Source organism: Toxotes jaculatrix, chromosome 10 (assembly GCF_017976425.1).
Source record: "Toxotes jaculatrix isolate fToxJac2 chromosome 10, fToxJac2.pri, whole genome shotgun sequence".
Lineage (NCBI taxonomy): Eukaryota > Metazoa > Chordata > Actinopteri > Toxotidae > Toxotes > Toxotes jaculatrix.
Window position 1 is genome coordinate 12,700,195 of NC_054403.1, and position 22,432 is coordinate 12,722,626.

Sequence of the window (22,432 nt, forward strand, 5' to 3'; positions counted from 1 at the left end):
CGAGGGCTAAGTGCTGTATGTGTGTGTGCCGTTGATTGTGGTACTGGTGGATATGCCACTGAGCAGCATGCATTTTTCTGTGTGTATGTGTGTGTGTGTGTATGTGTGTGCTTTTTCTCCTTGCCTACCTTTTTCTCTGCTTCATACTCGGCCCAGGCAGCCTTGCGATCCTCCTCGCTCAGGGCTTCCTCCTCCTTGTGGTCCAGCAGGGAGTCGTGTTCATGGTAACACACGATCTGGTCCTTATTGTTCTGCAGCATCTCAGCCAGGAAGGGATCCTGCAGAGGGGGGGAAAGGTGACAAAAAGATGGAGAGGGTCACAGTGGGTTTAAAGACAGATCTTACTGGAGGGAAAAATAAAGGTTACTTAGCAGTACACATCCTGTTTTTGACATATCTAGATTGGAATCAGATTGCTTTTATCAACTGCTATTAATTACGGAGGCAGATCAGAGAGGTAGATGCTTGCTGGATTAAAACAATGTTTCTTTATAAAAAAAAAAAGTTCTGTCAGCTGCAAACAACCAACAGAAACTTTGAATCAAATTTTATTCAGATCTCTTGATCTGTTGGCAGATTTTTCAATTTACCTGACCTCTCAAAACTGATTTTAGCTAAATATGGACGGTTTCAAATCCAGCTCAAATCCAATGCCAAGGCATGTGCCTCAATATATCCTCTCCAGTAAGCTTCTCAATTGTGTGTGTGTGTCTTTTATTAGTTGTTTGGGCCTTTGTTCAGTGGTCATGAGTAGAGAGATGACAGGAAGTGGGGAGGGACAGAGGTCAAACAAACTTCCCTGAATCGAATCCAACCAAACAAACAAACAAAAAAAAAAAGGATTTGCCTGAAACAGGATTAAAGAAAAAACAAACTTTTTTTTTTTTTTTTTTTTTTAAAGGACTCTGATTTCCATGACTACACTGTTATTGAAAACAATACCTGAGTAAAATTAAGAGAGCTGGGCCAGGCTCCACTCGCACAAACATGGTTTAAATTACTCTCTCTGCAGCACGTTTGCTTTTCTTTGTCTCGACTTAGCTTTACATTGAACTGGAATTTTGCAATGTGGAAACAAACGTCACACATATGTTGCATCATTAACCTCCACACGGACCGATTCAGGGGCTCCGACTGCTCCTAAACGGAGTGTGAAGTTGCAAACAAAATGAATCCTTGGTGGTATTAAGGAGGCAAAAAATACAAAATAGAAATGACATACTATGAAATTAAGCAGTGATTGCAAACCTGTAATGAATAAACTGAAAATAGACACCCAGCCAGACGGAGAGAAACTGGATCCTTCAAAGTGGGGGAGAAGCGAGCAGCAAGAAAACAAGACAAGGGCCTATTTTTAGAGTCTCCGCAACTCCAGAGAGAATGACAGGTAAGGTGCTTGAAACAGGTATGTGCCGGGGTATGGCACATATATGTGCCGCAGAGAGCTGATGGGTATGCGGGTGAGACCCGCATACCCATCAGCCTCCAAAACTTGGGCCCTGGATCCAACCGTGCTCCTCGCTGACACATGTTTATGTTTCCCAGCCATCACACTCAATCAGGACAAAACCAGGCCACCCCTGAACGACCAGACATTTCAGAGCAGAGGCACAGCCAACGATTCAGCTGCTCCTTTGCTCTCTAATTAGGACATAAAAGCACAGGAGAGCCTGTTGGCCTGACTCGGATAAAAGGCATCCATCGGGGTTTGTTCTGCCAAAATAGGTGAGCGCGAGGTCAAATAAAGGCCACGGCAGATGCCAGCGCAGGCACTTATGTTGGCACTGAACATGCATAGTATGACAAAGTCCAAATCTGACTTGGTAGTGACAATGAGGATGATCCACTGGCCACTCAGACCTTCATCTGGGCAAGCTGGTTTGCCAGTCACAGTCATAAAAGATAATCATCTACAAATTTCCACCTCTCTTCTTTGGGACTGGTCTGTTGTCCTGACTGAAGGAGGAGAATAAAGGCAGGTGCTTCCAACTGTGACACAAAAACAAACAAAACAGGTCTTTTGCATCACAGGACCAGGAATTTCCCTTGTTTTAAAAAGGGACAAGTCAACTCCTGCAATGCTTTGCACGGATTCTTAAATAAAGCAGATTGAGCTGGATTATTTTTAAGTCAATGACAACCACAGCCAACAGGCACAAGTCCACGACAAGAGCTGGCAGCTTCTCATCTGTTTGCTGGTATAAACAGAAACTCTCATACTGTGAAAAACATCCAGGTTGCTCCGCTCATCAGAAAAAAGCCGTGGCCTTGCTAAAGACAGACCAGACTGGGGAGTTTGTTTTCATTTTCTGGTCATTGCTGTAGTTCATTAGTGTTAACCCACTTAAATTTAAGCTATGTATGGAAAAAGCTGAAACTAGTTAAGCATGTACAAAGTCAAAGTGTGTCTAGGTTTTATCCAAATGAATGAAAGAGGAGCACTCCTGGCTGTCGACCGGGTAACGGGTCAGTGGAGGCGCAGGTCAAATGACAGTGCAGACACTCCCCACTGGAACCCAGTGCATTCTGGGATATCCAAGTAATCCCCACCAGCAATGGCTCTGGGGTGGTCTGGTCCATCTCCCATCCCTGCTGTGCTCAGAGTGTGTGTTTGTGTGTCCCGAGCCAGCACTAATGATTGTAGGTAACCTGACCTGGGTTATTGTCATCCTCATGGAGCTGCACGGTGAAGCCTATCGCTTTACTGCAGGGGAAAAGAGAAAGCAAGAGAGATGCTGGGTGGGCAGATGCTCAGACAGGGAAAGAGGTAAATTACCCCACTCAACTAGATTTGTGTTTTTTTCCCCCCTTCTTATGAGAAGAAATATGGGGAGCAGGGTGAGTATTTCTAAAGCGTGAAATCTACAAAGGAATTTTGGTATTTGGCATCTGAGTGTGTGTTTATGTTTTCAGATGTTAATAATGGAGGTGGCAGGCCAAGTCTGAGGACAAGCTCAAGACTTCAGACTGAATGATCAACAGATTCGGTCTCAGCGAGAGCCTGCTAATCTGCTAGTCTTGATTCTCAACAACACTTCTGTGGAAAAAGTGCCTTTTATTCAACATCAGGTCTGCAAATGTGCTGTAAATGTAAAGCAGGGGCTAAGCTGGATGTCTTGGCTTCAGTGGACTGTAAAACAGGGCAAAGAAAGGGGTCAGCAGAGCACCAAAAAAAAAAGAAAAAAAAAAAGAAAGAGTAAGAATTGGTATACCGATCAAACAAGGCATCCAACAGGGATGACATGTACCACTGTATGAAGCCTTTTCCATTCCTTCCATTGAGAGAACAATTTATGTCCTTCTTAAGCCAAATTCTTGTACATGTATATATTATGAAAATGGCTAACCTGCCAGCAGTCCATAAATGATGTAAAGCAGTTTTCAAACTCGGCAGCTCTCACATCGCAAAGATGAAAACCTGGGAGTCGACATAAGCGGGCCTCATGTAGGCTTTACAACTTGGCACAGGCACCCACGCGTACTTTACCAATAGACTTTAGGTGACGCTTAACTGTAAAAGGTCTGATGCAATTAAACACCCGCCTGCATTAATAGCTGTGGGTTGTACGCAGGCAAGGGTTTTTGGCTGCGTTATCAGATACTTTCGCGAGCTGAGAACATTCTCAACCATGTTAACCCAATTTCCTGCACCTAAACGGCCAGTTATTGTGTTGAGAATGCTTTAACTACGCCTCTACAGTCACAGTTTTATTTCATTTCTGTCATTGCCACAACAATAAACCTCTACTTAACAGAGAAAAACACCGCAGGAAGCATTAAATATGCAGGAGGAGAGATGAAAGGTATGAAGGTTGGAAAGATATGGTGAGAGAGCAGACGTCTGATTGGATCACAGAGAAGAGAAGAGAGATACAAGAGACCATAATGAAGAGAAAAACGAGCCTTGAAGTGGGAAAGTGACGGAGATCCTCGGTTGTCCTGACTAATGCAACTAGTTTCTTGAGTTGTCTGGGAGTTTTAGAAAGTATTCAAAGTGGCTGCGTCTGCCAGAAACTGCTTTTTGACGCACAGGTGCGTTAACCATAGCAAGAGAGGGGGGCCGAGACAGGAGAAATGCGAGTGGCTGAAAGATTTGTAATGTCTAAACATAGCCGGTCAAAACGCTCTCTCCCCCAGCTGCACACAAATGATACACATCGCCCTACTGGCCTACTCTAAACAGTTCCTCTGCAGAAAGTATGGGCGCAGTGCCTGACATTAGGAGGCCACCCCTGGCCTCTGGACCACGCTGTCTTTACACCCTCCAGGGCCTGCATACAAGTCACATGGGTTTATCTAGCTGTCAGTCAGTTAACAAAGAAACAAAATCATGCATGTCAAAAAGGGCTAAACAAAGACAATAAACATACCACATTCCTATAAAAACAAGCCTCGGCTAGCAGTAGTAGGGGGGCGTATTTTTACACAAGCTCGCTGTTAGGGCCAACCCAGCTGCCGCTGGACGAGCAGGAGTCAACGAGAGTACGATGGTGCAACTGTACTCTGCAAGAGGACCAAGTCAAATAAATTGGTTTCTGAATTAATCTGAAGTGAGAAGCCAGCTGCGCACTGGCTGTAGTAGTTTGGAGTGTGGGAGTGGAAAGGTAGTGAGGCGGTGCTCAGTTTAAACTGGATGTAAAGGGTAGTTCCCCAAGGGGTGAAAAGGCTGCCATCATAGAGAGGGGGGAGATGTGATATCAGTGAAATGTGGGGATGACAGAACACGTTTTCAAACAGTCTCTCCTGGAAATGGTCATTCAGACACACACAGCTGCCCCCAATATGAAGAAGAAAGGGGTTTTAGAGGCTGTTCCATCATCTGACTGGTGCTCAAATGTCTTCTCGCAAAATTTAGTCCATTACACAACACAGTTTAAAAACAGGCACTGTCAGTGCTCTGTGCATTTCTAAGCCCATTTTATTATCTTTACTAACTGAATAAAATCAGTGACACACAGACAACAAACAAAAACCTATTTCTAAAATCATCTTATTCCAAGTTGATGCTCAACAAATATAAAAGGCAGTCGCCGGCATCTCCACGAACAGCAGTCCCCACAGACTGAACGCAGCAAATGAGGCCCATGGCGCTCGCTTTTTCTCACCTGCACCAACTCGGTGTCTTGCTGTTACTGTCATTAGCGCTCTCTCTCCACCTGCAATGCAACAAGCTCAGGCATGTTTCTGAAAGCTGGCAAAAAGCATTCTGGGAAGTGTGAGAAACCACTTACCCAAGTATAAGTAGCAGGGGTAAGTGGAGGGCGGGTACACAGCAACACTCGCATCACAAATGAAGTCCTGGAACCCACTGACCATCACTGATTGATGATATATAACGCTTACAGAGTATTCAAGGGGGAAATTTTCCTTTAAGGTCAAAGTGACTTCCTACCCCTAATGAGAGAAACATGGCGTAGCTTATTTGCTCCAGTCTTCTCCTGTCTACACTGTGGTTCGAGTCCAGCCTCCCCAAAGCCTTTCAGTGTACCTGGCAGAGCCTAATGACCACTGCAGCCATCACCTGCTGAGAGCACATACATGATGTACGCCCAGGGCCTGCCAGCTTGACCGACAGCGTACAGAGCAGCAACTCTTGTAGGGAACACTGCGGACGCTACATAAAAAATGTCCACAAACTAACCATGCGCATTGCGCCCTGTGAGAGCAGCCGTGTGACAGATGGAAGATACAAGAGTGATGAACAGGAAATAGGTAAGGGTGGGTGGGGAGTCAAAATCTCATGTCTGGGTTGCGAAGACCTTCTTTGTCATTAGGGGGAAGTGCGCCTGCTTCCTTTGTCTCCAATTAGTTTCTCTGAAGAGCAGAGAGACATCTTTAAGAGGGGGGTTTAAATAATGACCCTTCATCATGCAGGGGGAGGCCAGAGGGAGAAAAAGAAAAACAACTTTACTGAGCTCGCTTTGAACATTCGGAGGCAGAGCGGCGAGTCAGGGCAACAGATGGTCGTGAAGATGGCAGGCAGAAGCCGGGGTGGGGTAATGGCCGATGGGGGACAAGAGTGGGGACATCGGTACGGACAAGGTGGAGGGGGGAGTGGAAATGGAGGTAGGATATAAAGTGAAGGAGGTGAAGTAATGACAGCTGCAGGATATACGCAGGGTGAGGACATACAGAGAGACTTAACAGCAGAGGAGGTAGGTGGAGTGATAACAGAGAAAACATAATTCTGAGTTTTCCCACTACGTGAGAAGAATGAGACAAAAATAAGTCCGACTCAGCTTCTTAAGCACAAATGTTATAACCACTGCCCCTGTGGCCTGTGTGACCCGAGTTTTAAAGCAATATGCCCCCCCCTCTGGCTGAGAAAACAGCTCATCCCAGCGTGAAGAGCTGAGGAGGAGAAGTAGCAAAAAACTCTTTCTACTGTGGCTCGAATCATTTTCTCCTTCTGCGCAAAGCGTTTGTTGGCTGAAAGTGATGGAGGGTGTCTGACTCATCTTCACATCATTCCAGACGGCAAATTCCTTCCGTAGTACTGCAGTCCTGCTGCCACATCATAGTTAACCCCCCGGCCAAAACAGGTCGGCTAGTTAAAGAGTTTGTCAGCCTCTCCGTCTTTAATACTGTGTCACATAAATGTCACCGGGCTCATTAAAGATCATACACATCTAACAGGCCGCGGCTCAATGAACACATCTTTCCTTCTTCAAATCTCCAACTGTGCTCCGCTGCGCTCTAAGTAGGCTACTCCTGCTTTAGAGGGATATGGAAGGTGAGAGCAATGATATCAGCTGCCGGCTGAGTGGATTCACGCAGAGCTCCTACCTGTTAATGCTCGTGAAGGGACTCGCGATAAAGATCTTTTGACTGTGTAAGTGAAAGAGATTTTCCTTCAGCGCGCACTGAAAGGCCTCTTGACTGTCCAGAGAAAGAGGAACCAGGTTGGATAAAGAGTGTTTCTTTTATCCAGTCTGTTTACAGATTTCTGCGAAGTAACCCAGGTCAAACCAAAACAAAGAGGTAAAGCCACTTAGGATGATCTGAATAAACTGCAAAAAAAAAAAGAAGGAATGAGTATGAAAGGATGGGAGCAAGATAAGCAGAGAAGTAAAAGACAGCAAGGAATGAATGAAAACAGAAAAAAAGAAGAGTGTAGGTTTATAGCAGGGCAGCGGCAATGTTGCAATAAGAAGACTATTTAGTAAATAGCAGTAAACAGACAAATCTGTGCAGCTGTGCGGGGTTGGATGGCCCATGTAAGGGATGTGTGTTCTTATTAAACCCCAGGGGGCCCGAATAGTGACACAGCACCTGCATTAAGGAGAGAGGAGGCGAGCGCAGGATTATGAAAGGAAACAAGAAGAAACAGAAAGATCCCGGAAAGGCCAAGCAGGATACAAGCTGGCACTGCATCTAAATAACAGTTTATCACTGAAGTGCTAAACTTCAAAAGAAAGAACATACTACTTGGTGCAAGTTTGGAAAAATGAGCTTGGCATTTAAAATGGCATTCTGTGCCATGTTTGTTGAAGGATAAAAGACTATTTTACTACTGTTAATGGGTTTCAGCTTGCTTTTCTGCATTTCCTCTGGGGATCAGACTAAAGAAAACCATGAAATCTCAGTCAGTGGTTCCTCAAACACCAATTACACGTCTGGTTTATCCTAAATTTAATTCCTAAAAAGATGCGTAGCCCAGCATCAAATCATGTTTTAACTATCAGAATACATAAATGGCATACACATATGAATGTTCACCTTAGGGAGCATGGGTGTGGCTTTCTTGCTTTTCTTCTCTGAGGGGTCGTCCAACAAGTCCGGCTCGAAGGTGTAGAGCTCGGCCAGCTCGTTCATTGTAAAGTGCCTCTCAATCTGCTGCTGGTCCACCACCCGGAATGACAAAGACTGTTTGGTGACCTGCCGCTCATAAATCTTCTCCTCCATTGTACCCTGAAAGAGAAGAATGAAATTATGAGTAAGGTCCCTGAAGCCACTGAGGTTCAGCACACATTCACCAATAATAGTTCTTAGGATTTAACTTAAACCAATAACTTCCGATGTGTCAGAAACAGATAAAAAGAACTGTAACACTTAAGCAGCAGAAATGGAGTTTGGCTGATAACAGGTGATGTGTTTTACACATTGATCAGCTAATGACTAGCGGCCTGTCAAACAGAGCATCCATAGATATAAACAAAGCAGCCCATCAAGCTCACCTGGGCGAGGAACCTGTAGACGTAGACGGTCTTAAGCTGGCCAAAGCGGTAGACTCTGAAGATACTCTGGATGTCGTAGGAGGGGTTCCAAGAGGCATCGAAGATGATGACCCTGTTGGCTGCCACCAGGTTGATGCCGAGGGAACCGGCTCGCGTTGAGATGAGGAACAAACGACCTCTGGGAAAGTACAGGAGAGGGAGACAAACGGGAGAGTTAGTAAGGATTACATGATTATCAGCTGTCAAGAATTCATCTTCAAGATGCACTTTAAATCGAAGTGTTTCTATAGTTTCAAATGTCTGTGTGAAGTCTGGTCTTACTGTTGTTTAAGGCACATTACCTTGTGTTGCTGGTGTCATTAAACTCTTCAGCCCACTTCTTTCTGGTAGTGGCGTTAGTGGAGCCATCCAAGCGATAGTAGTCAATGTTCCTGAACCACTTGCCTTCACCTTCACAGACACATTACAGTTGTGAAACCTGCTTTGACTATTCAACATCACCATCTATGCTCCACAAAGTCTTCAAAAACACACACGCCACCATCAGCCAGGCCCCTTCTCCCTGTCAAAAGAGCTTAGTTTTGGGTATTGGCAGACAGCAGATAGATGCCTGTGTTTGTTAGAGGCCAGCCGTGTTTAGCCTTCAAGATGGCTGACCCCCCTACCAGCCTTCACAACCAACATTTCGGTATGTTTCCAATTACGGCACTGTGATCTTTTCATTACAAATTACAAACCCTTGAGCAAACATTTTTTTTGGGGAATAAAAAGTCAAGGTCTAATCATTTTCAAAATGAAAGCAAAAACAGCTGCTGAAGTTTAATTAGGAACATGACCTTACACCAGCGGCGTTGTGTGTGTGTGTGTGTGTGTCTGTGTGTGTTTAAGGGTAATAAGCAAACCAGCGATTACAAGAATACATGTTGCATGTGGGCTGTCTTACGAGTGTGAAACATGCTTCTCCATATGAAAATACTTCAGCCTCCTCTAAAGCGATGTCAACTTTTTTTTTTTTTTTTTTTTTTAACATCTCACACACAGTTCAGTCAGTTCAAAGACGACAGTGTAAAACCACAAAAATGAACCTGGGAATAGACAATGGGACTCCTCAAGCTCCATAAGTCAGTAGCTTAAGCTCAGTAGCATTGCTTGGTGATTTTAGCACATCATGAAACCACATCAGTGAAGTAAGGTGAACAGACATGTCGACAGAGACGGCGCTGAAAACGTACCTTTGTATGGAGAGACTTTTTCCTCATCTTTAGCTCTGCAAGCCAGTTCAAGGAAATCCTCAATTAGATCCAGAGAGATGAGAGACTGACTGAACACCAACCTGAGGACGCACAAGGACAGATGTTACACCGCTATCACTTGACTACAGCGATATGTCATTAACTCTGCGGTTAACCCAAACACTTTCCGGCATAATACAGACACACTCACACTTTATCGTCCACTTCCTCTGCCATGCGCAGGATCTCAAAGAGGAGCGTCATCTTTCCAGAGTGCTCCAGGATCTCTGCGTCAGCCTCGGTGACAAACTCCTTGTACCAGTCAGGAGTGGGGCTCCCTGGTGCTGAGCCAGAGGGCCGAGCTGTTCGCGATGCATAAAGTTATACAGATTAGTCTTCATGCAGACAGTGTCAAGTGTCAGAACAACGAGCTGTAAGAAGGACATCAAGTGTCATCAGTACTGAGCCTCAATATTACACTACAGCTGCAGTGTGTGCAGCTTCTGCGAGGCTACTGTTCAAATCAGTGGTGAATGGCATAATTTGTTTTACAGAGGAAAGTACCAAATGAACAGCTCTGTTCATGTTGCCTTCTGTTATGCAGTAAATACACCAGACTTACGTTCATCGACGGACTCTGCTCTGTTTCTGCCCTCTCCATTTCTGCCCCGAGAGCTGGTGTTCCACTCCTTGATGACCTCTACATCATCGCTGTCCGAGTCTTCAGATCCCTTCTTTTTTCCCTTCCCTTGCTTCTTTTTCCTATCAGGGAGGAGGAACCGTGGAAGAGACAGCGTCAGTGAGAGTAACAGATGCAACAGAGAAGGGCAGTTAAATGAGGACACCTCTGCTTAAATGTGCAAAGACAGGGAAAAAGGAGGTGAATCAGATTTTACTTTTTAATCTTCTCGTCCTCGGAGGTAAGGCTCATAGAGGATTCTTCTGTTTCTGAAGCGATGAACTCGTCCATACTGTCCTCATCAAAGAAACCCTGCCAGAGAGAGAGGGCACTTGTGTGAGGCTCGGCTGTGTGGTGATATAGGTCAAGCAAACACTGAGACCTTGATCGCGGGTTGCAGAAATGATGAATAAGGAAAAAATTCTGCCGCAGTGGCAATGTGTGTGTTGTTCTCCCCGGTGCATGACCTGTCAGCACCACGCTCCTATTGTTTCTGTGCAGTGTGTGTGTGTGTGTGTGTGTGTGCGATTTGTGCTCATGTATTCCCAGTTTTTGAGTTAGTGTTTAGTGTGGTTTAGTCTTGTCTTCCACAGCCCTACCCTGTTTTCTTTACTGATGTAGTCCAGCTGAAGGCACCAGGGATGGGTCCAGATTCTGCTGAGCATCTGGAAATCCTGGAAGAGTTTGGTCCCCGCACGGCCCCGGCCCCCCTCCAAAGCATTCCCCACACCTGCACACAAGGGAAAGAGTGCGAGGAGGAAGATGGATGTGTGTTTGCATTACGTACTTGACAACGTGTCCTCAATCCCTTCATACGTACGGACAAGTGTGGAAAACACAACGCAACAAAAACTGAACCTCGATCTCCACACCTAACCACCTGACTATGGACCAGTTGGAGTAAAATCCTTGTTATTCTCACAAAACAAATCAAAGCAAGCACTGAGTGAAAACTCATCTTTGACAGAAATGTCCAGTCTACAGTGTGTAAACTCCGATCAATCAGCGGTTTCAGTGGGGCCGCTGATTGAAGTATCAACACTGTACCTGTTCTGCATGTCGGCCTGCGCTGACCCCAGGAGGTCAGAGGTTATGGTGGGTTTTAAATAGGCAGTGGCAGAAGGAGGCAAACATCTGTGGCCATTCCCACCCTGCAGACTGACTGGTGGTCTTGGGTGCAAAGACACCACTGTGGAGGTCCAGAACCACAGTCACAACATCAGCACTGTGCCCTGTGGACAACCCAGCCTAATGAGCCACAGCACATACCACCAAACGTTGCCTCCCCGCCCCCCCCCCCCCCCCCCCCCAATCACTCCTCTTCTTACATACCGGCTCTCCTGTTCTTTGTTTTCGCTTTTGGTGTAAAACCTCTGGCCCCTCCTGCCTCAAAATTTCTTTTCCCTTTCCTTTATGCCCCCACGTTCCCTCCCCCCACATTTACCCCCCACCCTCTGTTCCCTCTCTCCCAGAGCTCTTCATTAGGGAGACGTGGGAAACTGGGCTTAAACCCTGCCTGCGGCACTCTGCCAGCTGCCGCTCTTACACACACACACACACACACACACACACTCACTCACACACACGCACACACACTCACTCACACACACAAACACACACATGTCGTGGGCCACATTCAGAGAGGAAAGTCCACTAAACGACTTAACAATACAGCATGAAAAAGTGAGAGACCAGAAAGGCCTTCCATTTATCTAAAAACCTTGTCTGAGTAAATGACATCCAGTCAAGAGAGCACTTATAAGAGAAACAAGACTCCTGCAGCAGGATTTAGCCTCGTCCTAGACTGCGCAAGTTTTCCAGTGGAATTTTCAATTGAATTTTGTTTAAGTCTAAGACTAGGCTAAATGCCTGTCTGGGCAATCAGGCCTGATTCTGTAAAAGCCCTGCTAGCAGCCCCTAGAGGCTCAGCTGCTCCTAACACCCAGAAAGACCAAGCAAGCAAGCAAGTGGCACTGACGTATTCAACACCCTTTGCTCCGGTGCAACAAAAATACATTAATTAAAAAAAAAAAAAAAAAAAAAAAGAAATGCGTCATTAAAGCATGGCTCACCTGTGAAGTGCTCCAGATAGTATCTGTAGAGCTTACACTGGATTGGAGTCACTCTAACTGATAACACATATTCATGTTTTGGAGGCAGGAACTTGGTGAGCGCTGTGTAATCCTTCCTCTGTGAGAAGCAGAAATAAATCATTCGTTTCAGGAGACAAAGAGGGGGTGGTTAAATTAAACCTGAGTTGATTGTCTTAGCCAGTTTTTTTTTTTTTTACCTGGACACAGCCAGCCAGCATCTCGTAGAGGATGTGAGCCCTCTTCTTCATGATCCGGACATCATGAAGTGTGGAGTCGGCACACTGACCGTTCTGGATGGGATTAATGAAGCGGTTCCTGAACTCCTTAACTGACCCAAGCAAGTTTTCCTTGATGAAGTTCACCATGCAATGGTCTAGTTAGGAGACAAAGATGAGAAGTTTTAGAAATACCGAAGACAGCTCTCGTCTTTTTTTTTTTCTCTTTTTGATAAGGATCGCAACCAGGCAGTCTCACATTCAATAAGGTTGTTTTGCAGAGGCGTTCCCGTCAGCACAATCCTCCTCCTCGTCCTGATAGAGTTCATCGCTTTGGACACCGCAGATGCCTCGTTCTTCAGGATGTGACCTTCATCACAGATCACCATATCTGGACCTGGTGTAAGTGAACCAGCAAAAAAGAAAAACTTTGTTTTTGAGACATCAAAAGTGAAAAAGGCCCAAATCAGAATTGGAAATATCAGATTAAGCCTTTTCCTGTTCACACTCTCATTAAAGCTCATACATAAAGTGAACATATAACCGCATTATGCAGAACCATACCTGGATCTACCAGTGTCTTCTGAAAGGTCTCTTTGAGCTTCTTGCTTTTGATGTTCCTGCCCTGCGTCAGGTTTCGGTACATCTCGTAGCCGATGATCATAATGCCGCCCATCTCTTGCCATCGTTGGAGGGCGAACGCTCGCTCTTGTGGCCTTTTTACTGTGGCCAGTTCGGTCACCTGTTAAACACACCAAAGATCAACACACTGTGTGTAGTCTAAAAGAAAAAGAAGTCATAAATCAGGGCTGTGATGAAGAACAAATGCTCACACACACAAATTTGATGCTGCTGTCAAATATGATCAACTTGAAACCTCTTTACCTCTAAACTCTCCTCATCCTTCATTCCTTCTTGCCACTTCTCAAACTCGTTGAGCCAATTAAGGACAGTGTTCAGGGGACAAACCACCAGGGCTGTAGTGAAATCGAGCTTCTCACAAAGCAGCAAAGTGTGAAGGAATGTCACCACCTACAGGGCAAAAAGAGAACTGCAGTCAAGCATAACTGATTCACTCCACCTGACAGTATACAACAAATTAAGTTCCTACAGGTGTGATGGACAAGAACAACAGATTTGGGACACCTAAAGAATTTGCACTAGACCGACAGTGAATGAAAATAATAGAAGTAAACCTGAGGGAGGTACCTGTAGCATTAAGAGTTAACCATATTTCCAAAGCACACCAACCACTAAAAGACAATCATTTTGCCTGATTTTTGTCAGTGTCCTTCTTTGTTTCATACTGTGCATCATGTGATTTTCCCCCCAGAAAAACATGCTGCTCTCTCATCTTTACCTGCAGAGTTTTCCCCAAGCCCATACAGTGGGCGAGGATGCAGCCGGAGCCAGAAGACTTCTCGATCTTCTTCACGGATTCACAGCAGCAGTCCCACATGAACTGCACCCCTGAAACAAAACCCAAATACAGGGTTAGTCCACAGGATCTTGGCTAATGTTGCTGTTCAGCCTTCAGTTCAGTTTCTCAGGACTGGATTCGCTTCATCCTTACCGTCGACCTGGTGAGGTTTGAGCTTTGTGACGAGGTTCTTGTGCACCTGCACCAGCGGCTCCTTGGTCTCCTCGTCCTCATCCAGCACCAGCTTGGTAGTGATGGGACACGTCACCTGGGAAGACTCCTTCACCACAATCACCTGAAGAAGGAATCGGAGGCAGGGAGAGGGGAGTTACAAGAAAAGCCGTGAGTTTCATTTTGAAAGTACAGTCAAGCACAAATGCCAGAGCCTAACTCCAATGTGTTTGTGACAGTGTGATTAGTGCAAGAATGCCGGTAGTATATCATCACTACTAGCTGCGTCATTATACACAAAAACAAACACCACACATGAAATGTATATTGATGAAATGAAACTTTCAGTGCAAGCTTTCCAACAGATATTCATTGTGGTGAGGAACAGAGGCATCTTTAAGAAAAAAAGCCATACAATTTACCACAGTAAAGCCCCCGTGTTTAATGGATCATTGTTCAGACTGTCACTCAGCAGAGCTGCCTGTCAGCTACAGGATACAACAAAACTGAGTACAACCCTGTGCAATATCACTAAATGTTAAATGATTCAAGAAGCCCTGATGAATTCTGGCAGCACACTCCTGGACCTGGCTGCACAGCGCCGACATGTGAAACATGCAGGTGGGAGTGTGCTGATATGGGGGCTGCATGAGTGCTTAACATTTTAGCGATACTGACCAGGGGTGTACACCGTTTTATCATATACCATGTAGCTTATCTGTCTGCCCAGAATGCATTTATAGATTTAAGGTGAAGAAAGGTAAATGAGACTCATTGCTGCTTGGTTATCCTTCATTCTCCCTACAAACATCCTGAGCACTGTGAGGAAAACGGCGGACATGCTCTAACTCTGCCTCTAAAAAAAAACCAAAGATATTTTCAGAAAAATCACAACAGTTAATTATGTTGTCATCTTACAACCACACCACGCTTAAGCTGTCATGCACATACTGAGTGGAGGCCTCTGACAACGTACTCCAATCACAAAAAGTATGGACATTCCTGAAGACGACAAGATCTACAACCAAGTCCACTTGTGCTCAATTCAACTCTTCTTGGACAGTCGTGACCTGGATGACTGAGAATCTTAAGACATTGTGGACTTCAATCAAAGCCTGGAGTAGATTCTCCTGTCTGATCTGACAGTGGGTTGGGCTGCTGTCAGTCTCCCTAACTAACACTGCTCATGTCTTATCCATATATGCTAGGGCTGCTAGTAGAGCTAATTTGATTGTAAAGTATTCTTCTGCTATTTTTTTTTCCAATTCATTATTTTATCCAATAAAATAGTGGCAAACTCAACATACTTTTACAATCACAACTCCCTAAAGCCCAAAATTACATCTTCAGCTTGTTTCAGCTTGTTTTTTTTTTTTAACAACCAACAAGTAAAAATATTTTGTTTGCAATCACACAACACAAAGAAAAGCAGCAAACCATCCCATTTGAGAAACTGGAGATTTACATTTTTGCATGAAAAGAGGCTTTTCATGCGATGAATTATCATCATTGCTGCAGATCCTGTCAATAGACTAATCGTTGCAGCTCTAATCTACACTTTACAGTTCTACGAATCACCTCCTCCAACAACTAATTTCTTGGAGGAAAACCCCGGAGATTTTATTACAGCGCTGAATGAGGTCCTGAACATTTTTATCTTGCATCTGGAGCTTTACCCAACCCCAGTGAATTTACCAGCTCAGAGAATTCAGCGAACAGTTCAGATTAACAGCAGGGCGTCTCATTTTTTACCTCTCGAAGTTTCTCCCTGAGCGCCTCTCTCTCAGCTATCCGTTTCCTCCTCTCCTCCTCTTCCTTCAGAGCATCTCTCGTCTCTGTCCGCAGCTTGTCGTCCTTCAGGATTTTGCGGATCTTCTTGCGTCCCTTTCGCCCGTCTCCATCTTGATCATCATCATCTTCCTCTCCACTCTGCGGAAAGGAACATTAAATTCAGCCCTCTGATCTTTAGCCCTTGGGATAAAATTTCCCCTCCTATGATCAGTAGCCATGCAACCCTATGATTAATTTGTGCCCTCAATAATTTTCAAAACACACTCCAGGGGTAAGTTCAAATAACATTTTATGTGCCAGGCATGACTTGACTTGTAAACGTTGTTTGGGGCCATCTCCTCCACCTGGCAAAATCCTGCCACGAAAAAAAAAGCGAAACTCTGGGACAGTTCAAGTCTACTACCAAGTGTACTGCATTTTAAACACCTTCTCATTGCTGGAAGAGGAATCCTGAACTTTGATCCGGCGTCGCTTCTTCTTCTGCTTGTAGCTTCTCTGTTTCTCCTCATCCTTCTTCTTCGCAGCTCTGGAAACAAAGCAGACACTGTCTCAGCAAGAGCAGGAGAGATCACTCCAGGTCGATTTGGGGGTGAAATAAATCACCGCAGTCGATTGGATGGAGTTCTTCTTCGAGCTTCTTACCTCGTCTTTCGGCGCTTCCCCTCGTTATCTGATTCACTAACTTCCTCGCTTATCCCTGACTCCTCACTACTGGCCTCTGACTTCTCAAAGTCTGAGTCCGCAGAGTCGTCGCTGTCCACTGACAGAAGGACACAGAAAAGAAAAACAAAAGTCATTTGCCAGTCTCACAGAGGTCAGAGTATTTGTACCCATATTGTTTGACAGAAGACAGTGAATTAAAAAAAAAAAAAAAATCAGAATAAACCTTTCTGCCCTGACTTCTTCTTGCCCGCCTTGCTCTTCTTCTCTTTACTGGAATCGTTCTCGTCTCCTGATTCACCCTCACTCAGCGAGAGTTTATGGCGAAGCAATTTGTGGCGTCGGCCACGCTTCTTCACCTCGACATCAGAACCTGAATCTTCTGAATCCTCATCGCCTTCAAGGAGAGAAACAAATCGTTTAGGACAAAACGCAATAAAAGAGGCTTATCTGACAAGAAACGGCTATATTTAGCAAATGTATGCTACCTTGCTGCTGCTCTTCTTCTTCTTCATCCTCTTTTTTAACTTTGATGGAGGACTTTTCATCTTTATCTGCTTCTTCATTATCTGAAGAGCTCTCTGTTCCCGAAGAATAGTTGGATTTTATTTGGGCGAGAAGCATTTTCTTTGCAATCCTTCAAAAGAAAGGAAAACACAGAGCAAAGGGGAAGACAGGTTCACATTAATCACATAATAAAAATCTGCTTCTATGAAATTACTTTAATGATAGAAAAGTCTGTGGAAACACTTATGTTTAAATTCAAAAATTAGACACATTTTAAATGACTCCTTTCATGAATTATGTAATTTGTTAACAAATGAGTGATTTGCCTTTATCTAACTAGAACTGAAAAAGTAATATTTACTTACAAAAACAAAGAAAGTGATTTTCTGCTCCTGCAATTTGCTCTAGACAACAATTTACCTCTGTGATGTTACAGTAACATGATATCAGTTTTTCTTTGGGGCTTGTGAATGGATAACTGATGGTAACACTGGCAGCTTATAGAACCATTACGATACATTGCTATGGACACTATTGGGCAAAAATACAGATGCACTGCAGTGAAAAAAAAAAAAAAAAAAAAAAGATCCATCCTTGTTGACCGTCTTTATCCCCAGTCGAGGATCTTTGCAATTTGTTACTTAAGCACGTACCTGTTTTCTGGATCGTCATCGTCATCGTCATCTTCACAAACCCGAGACACTTCATCTTTGTCGTCCGCTTCGTCTCCTACACAACAAAACAGCACACAAACAGTTAGCGGAGGAGGACGCAAGTCATAAAACGAACAGTTCGACATAACATGATTTGTGGGTGAACTTTTTCTCACATGACTCCCAGCAACAAAGCAACTAAGCACAGTTCCCAAAAGGTCAACCTTTTCCAAATAACATTTAAACTTAAAAGTCAGGTTTGCTCAACTGTGCCATATTTAGCCAGATGCTGAGCTGAGCGCCACCAAACATTCCGCTCTTCTAGAGCAAATTACCTGAGGACTGATGGAAAGGTCTGCTGCCTCCCTCCACGTTATCGTCCACAATGGGTTTGATTTTTTGCTCGTCGCTGTCCTCTCCAGAGCCACCTTCAGCCTGTTGCTCCTCCTCGTCGTCACTGGAAGACGACTGCATCTTGGAGGCCACTTTGGGGCTCCTTGCCTTGCGCTTCTTTTCATAAGACCTTTTGCACTCGGCCGGCTTCCCATCCGGTGAGTCTTTGTCGTCCTTTTTCGCCTCGTCGTGCTTCTTCGTGCGGCTAGATCGCCTCTTCGCTGTGCCCACTTTACCCTTCATCTCCTTCTCCTGCTCAGAGTTGGAGGAGTCTGAGCTGTTTTGTTTCTTCTTCTTGGAAGTCTTTTTACTTCTGTTCTCCATGTCCGAATCTGAGCTTTCAGACTTCCTTTTACGTTTGGAAGCTTTGTCCCCCCCCTGTGTGGACGTGTTGTTTAATTTGAATAAACACTTTTTAGCACTTGTGCTTTCCTGTTCCTCATCTGTGCTGTGGCCTTCTGCCGCTTTTTCTAGCAGGACCTGAGGAATTTCATCCGAGTCAGAGTTTGCCATCTTTCCCTCTGAATCCTTTCTCTGCTTCCCGTCCTCTTTTTTGGCATTACTGGATTTCTTGGCGGATTTGGCCTTGCTCTTGTTGTCTTCCTCTGACTCTGACTCAGAGGACTCTTCTTTGCCCTTAATCTCAGTCTGCTTCCTCAAGGGGGTGGTCTTCACTCTGCTAGAACGACGGCTGGGTGGTGGGCTGTCTGCCCTGTCTACTGTATCAGCAGCAGCATCATTGTCCTCCTCACATTTTTCGTCTTTGCACATTTTCTGCATCTCTTCATCCCTTTCTCTGGTTTTGGACCTGGAGGACCTTGACCCACATGTGGTCACAACCGGCACAGGAGTCAGTTTGACTATGAGGTTCTTGACCTTGGGCTGGGGGAGCTGAGAGTCTGCTGAGTTTCCATTTGACCTTTCATCAGCGCCTGTGACCGAATCTGTGTCCGTCTGTGAGAGCATGGTGGAATCCGCAAGACTCTCCACCATCTGAAAAAGTTCTTCGGGAACCGAAGGTGGCACAGACATGATGTCGTGATCTAAGGACATTTCACCAGCTGACACCAGCCCACCATCACAGACTTCGGTTTTATTTGTCTTTTTGGTTACATCAGTTTCTGTTTGGCTGTTTTTTATTTCAGTCTCATTTGAAACTTGATCGTCGTCCACCATCTGCTCATTTTGCTCCTCCTTATCTGGCTTCTCAACTGCGTCCTCCTCGTCGACCTCCGCGTCTGCCTTGGCATCCACATGGTCGTTTTCTACAGGGGCCAAAACACTAGTGGTCTTTTTCACAACACGCTGTCCTTCATTACCATTCGGCAACTCCATGTTTCTAAACTCCGGCTCCAAAGCTGCCTCCAAAGCACTGTGGGCTTTCTTCAAATCAGCAAGCACAGCCTTGAAGGCTTTCAAATGTCGACACCTGATAGATTTATCTCCCTGCTCCTCTGCTTCCTGCTGTATGAACTGGATGAATGTGTTGTTGAGACCAGTTGTAGTTTCAACAAGCTTTTTTGCTTTCTTTAGAAGTTCTTTGGGTACCTGCAGTTTTTTGTAGGAAAACGTCATGGTCCCTGAGCCTTCAGTGTGTTCTTTGCCATTGACAACTGCTTTGTGCTCTTTGACTGCTTTTTTCTTGTGTCTCTTGCTCTCCCGTTCCTCTGTTTTTTCCATTTTTCGTTGCTTGAGTTGCAGAAGTTCTTGTTTTTCCATGATACTGTGGCATTTGGAGACCAGATCCTGGAGGGGCTCCGACCTGCAGATGTAGCAGTGCCACTTTGAGTTCTCATCAGTAATGGCTGACAGTTCCTTCCTGCCCAGGTTGCGCAGAATGCACTTCTTGCAGAAGGCGTTGTTACAGTAGTCACAGCAGATGAGTTTGCCTCCTTCAGCACACCACCTGAGCAGGAAAAGTTCAACAGAGTTTCAGGCCATGAAGCAAATAATATCTTCTTAAATAGCTAAGACCACCGATATTAAAGACAGTTTTTACCCTCAGGTGATTAGACTACTGAAAAAAAACACTCTTTACACAAAAAGATCCCCTAAATCTACATCTGAAACAAAAAGGTTCATTTGAAGGAAACAAAGAACAATGAACAGAAGGGCCAGAAATAATTCTCTATGCATTTACTAAAATGCTACTCTTAAAGGGGCCTTCAAAGCTTTAGCCACGGGTCGTACATTTTCAACACAAAATAAAAAACAAACAGGTTTTTGTGTCTGTTCCATGTCATGCAAGAACCACTGTGTTCATTTCCAAGATGCCTGGCTGATGTTTGAGTTCATATTTTATTACTTCTATAGTCACTTTAACAAATCAACCATATGGTTTTGTTGGTCTTGTGCAAAACTTCGTACCTGCACTGCTCATCCATCCCATCAGAGTCTCTGCTGATGTCATCACTTGTGTAATACTTATAGCACGGCTACAGGAAAAGGAAATACTGTGATCACTATTAAATGATGGAAAGAGTGCAAAATGTTGTGTGTGTGTGGGGGGGGGGGGGGGGGGGGGGTCTTTGTAATGGCTGAGAACATTGAACTTTCCTACCTTGCAAATAAGTACTTTGAGGGCAGGATGCTCATACACAGAGTTGCGCTGAAACTGGTTTACTTGTTTTCCGCAGGCGGTGCAGGTTACCTTCTTCTGCAGGGTATCATCTGTCATGAAGAGAGAAGAAATTAGTAACTGTCACTTTCTCCTTCTCACTTTTTTCCCCCTCAAGCACTAAATGATTTATTAGGCTACACAATTCACTTACATTCACATTCTACACAGGCACACTTGTGAACAGAAACGTACCAAACAAATGTATGGGTTTCCATATAATGAACTGAAATGACCTGTATTTTTCTGTTTGAAATCCACTCTGAGTTTCATGGCGCCTTTATTTTCATTCCCAGCTGGCCTCATCACTAAAGTGCCTAAAGAAAGAAAGAGCAAAAATGTCTCACAAAGTCAGCACCAATGACATCCTGATCACGACCAACAAGCACCTCCGTAGTTCATACCTTTAGATGTGCTGCCTGTGTTACTGTCTGATGGATTGTCAGAGGTGGCACCTTCATTTTCACTCTCGGCTAAGGCGTCGGATTCATTCAGTCCAGTGTGCTTAGCTGCAGTAGAGGGCTTCCTGAAATGTGTTAGCACAAGGCTTTTAAATATTTAAGCTATGTCTGTGAGAACTGATCTGAGAGTATATAATTGCAAAAAACAAAACAATAAATGCCACGTTTAAGAAAACTGCCTCTCACCTCTTGTTGCGAGAAGAGGAGGGCTTCATATTTTCTGTTGAGCTACCAGGCTGAGGAGGATTCAAGATTTATTTAATACAACAAAATACATAACACAGTAAAATATGTGCCTTTTAGGACTAGTTTCTTTTTCTAGTAGTCAACACAGAGGTAAAAACACATTTGACTACCCTAGAGGAAGTATACTTACCTCCTCTGCTTTTTCTGCCATTTGGTCTAAGTTTGATTCAGAAGAAACCAGACTCGTATTACCTGGAGAGACACGTGGAGATTTTTTTCCTGATGAACACATTGTTAAATTAAGATTTTTTACCATGTTGTACCTGAATTACAGAGATTAGATTCTGTAAATATTATGATTATTATTATTAATAATAATAATAATAATGATAATAATAAAGAAATGAAGACGTATCTACATGCATTCATTGTTACCATGCAAGACCGAAAGCAACCATGCTGTGCTTTTATTGTCGAGGTACTGATCAGTGCTTGATATTACAGTTTCACTGTTTCTGTAGTTCCATAATAAGTGCTGAAGTTTAGGCATATCATCATTTCGTTTCAGCTGAATGTTTAAGAGACTTTTTCAAAAGATTTAACACGCTTTTTTACAAGGTGGCCTGGTACAAGACTCAAAGCTCAACTCTGCTGCTGAAGTACAAGAAAGAATTACTTACATACTTAGAAACACATGCAATAGGCCACCAAAATAAAAGAAGACAGAAGCAGCAGCAGTACGGACAATGAATCCCACTTTGAGATTTTCTTAAATAATACACAGATATTTAATTATACATATTTTTGCATTTTCACAACAAAGAAAACAATATAGAAGCGTCTGCTACATTTATAAAATATGTTCAAAATAATTAGCAACTATGATTATACAGATTTATGTCCTAGAGGGACAGAGTGGACATGTTTTTCCCCAGACAGTTACCGGCAATGTCCAAGGTTAAAGACAATGTTTGGGTTTTTCCTTTGAATCTCTCAGAAAGACAACAACAAAAGTGGCTTTAGTTTCTCTAAAGACATCGCTCATAAACATGACGACCCCTGCATGTGTGTTATTATACGTTCCTCGAACCTAAACAACGCGATACTTGCTTGTTTTTACGTGCATTTATTCGCAGCCGAGCCACCGCTGTTTATTTTGCCGTTTTGCGTCATCATA

The 22,432-nt window shown here is 44.2% G+C and overlaps 1 protein-coding gene across 1 annotated transcript in view; it reads right to left on the minus strand.

Moving 5' to 3' along the window:
- atrx (ATRX chromatin remodeler) overlaps positions 1–22,432 on the minus strand; it is a 29,059-nt gene that overhangs the window by 5,688 nt on the left and 939 nt on the right. The window contains exons 2-30 of the mRNA XM_041047597.1: positions 21,446–21,507; positions 21,256–21,305; positions 21,013–21,134; positions 20,845–20,925; positions 20,552–20,661; positions 20,359–20,426; positions 17,934–19,897; positions 17,599–17,674; positions 16,927–17,075; positions 16,665–16,835; positions 16,421–16,538; positions 16,205–16,304; positions 15,740–15,916; positions 13,970–14,111; positions 13,757–13,866; positions 13,282–13,428; positions 12,961–13,138; positions 12,656–12,793; positions 12,379–12,554; positions 12,161–12,278; positions 10,688–10,818; positions 10,306–10,400; positions 10,032–10,171; positions 9,621–9,771; positions 9,410–9,510; positions 8,519–8,627; positions 8,178–8,355; positions 7,720–7,911; positions 129–278 (exon numbers count right to left, since the gene is read on the minus strand). Coding sequence (XP_040903531.1) covers positions 129–278; positions 7,720–7,911; positions 8,178–8,355; positions 8,519–8,627; positions 9,410–9,510; positions 9,621–9,771; positions 10,032–10,171; positions 10,306–10,400; positions 10,688–10,818; positions 12,161–12,278; positions 12,379–12,554; positions 12,656–12,793; positions 12,961–13,138; positions 13,282–13,428; positions 13,757–13,866; positions 13,970–14,111; positions 15,740–15,916; positions 16,205–16,304; positions 16,421–16,538; positions 16,665–16,835; positions 16,927–17,075; positions 17,599–17,674; positions 17,934–19,897; positions 20,359–20,426; positions 20,552–20,661; positions 20,845–20,925; positions 21,013–21,134; positions 21,256–21,305; positions 21,446–21,466 — 5,463 coding nt within the window. The 5' untranslated portion in view covers positions 21,467–21,507. The remainder of the gene's footprint in view (positions 1–128; positions 279–7,719; positions 7,912–8,177; positions 8,356–8,518; positions 8,628–9,409; positions 9,511–9,620; positions 9,772–10,031; positions 10,172–10,305; positions 10,401–10,687; positions 10,819–12,160; positions 12,279–12,378; positions 12,555–12,655; positions 12,794–12,960; positions 13,139–13,281; positions 13,429–13,756; positions 13,867–13,969; positions 14,112–15,739; positions 15,917–16,204; positions 16,305–16,420; positions 16,539–16,664; positions 16,836–16,926; positions 17,076–17,598; positions 17,675–17,933; positions 19,898–20,358; positions 20,427–20,551; positions 20,662–20,844; positions 20,926–21,012; positions 21,135–21,255; positions 21,306–21,445; positions 21,508–22,432) is intronic.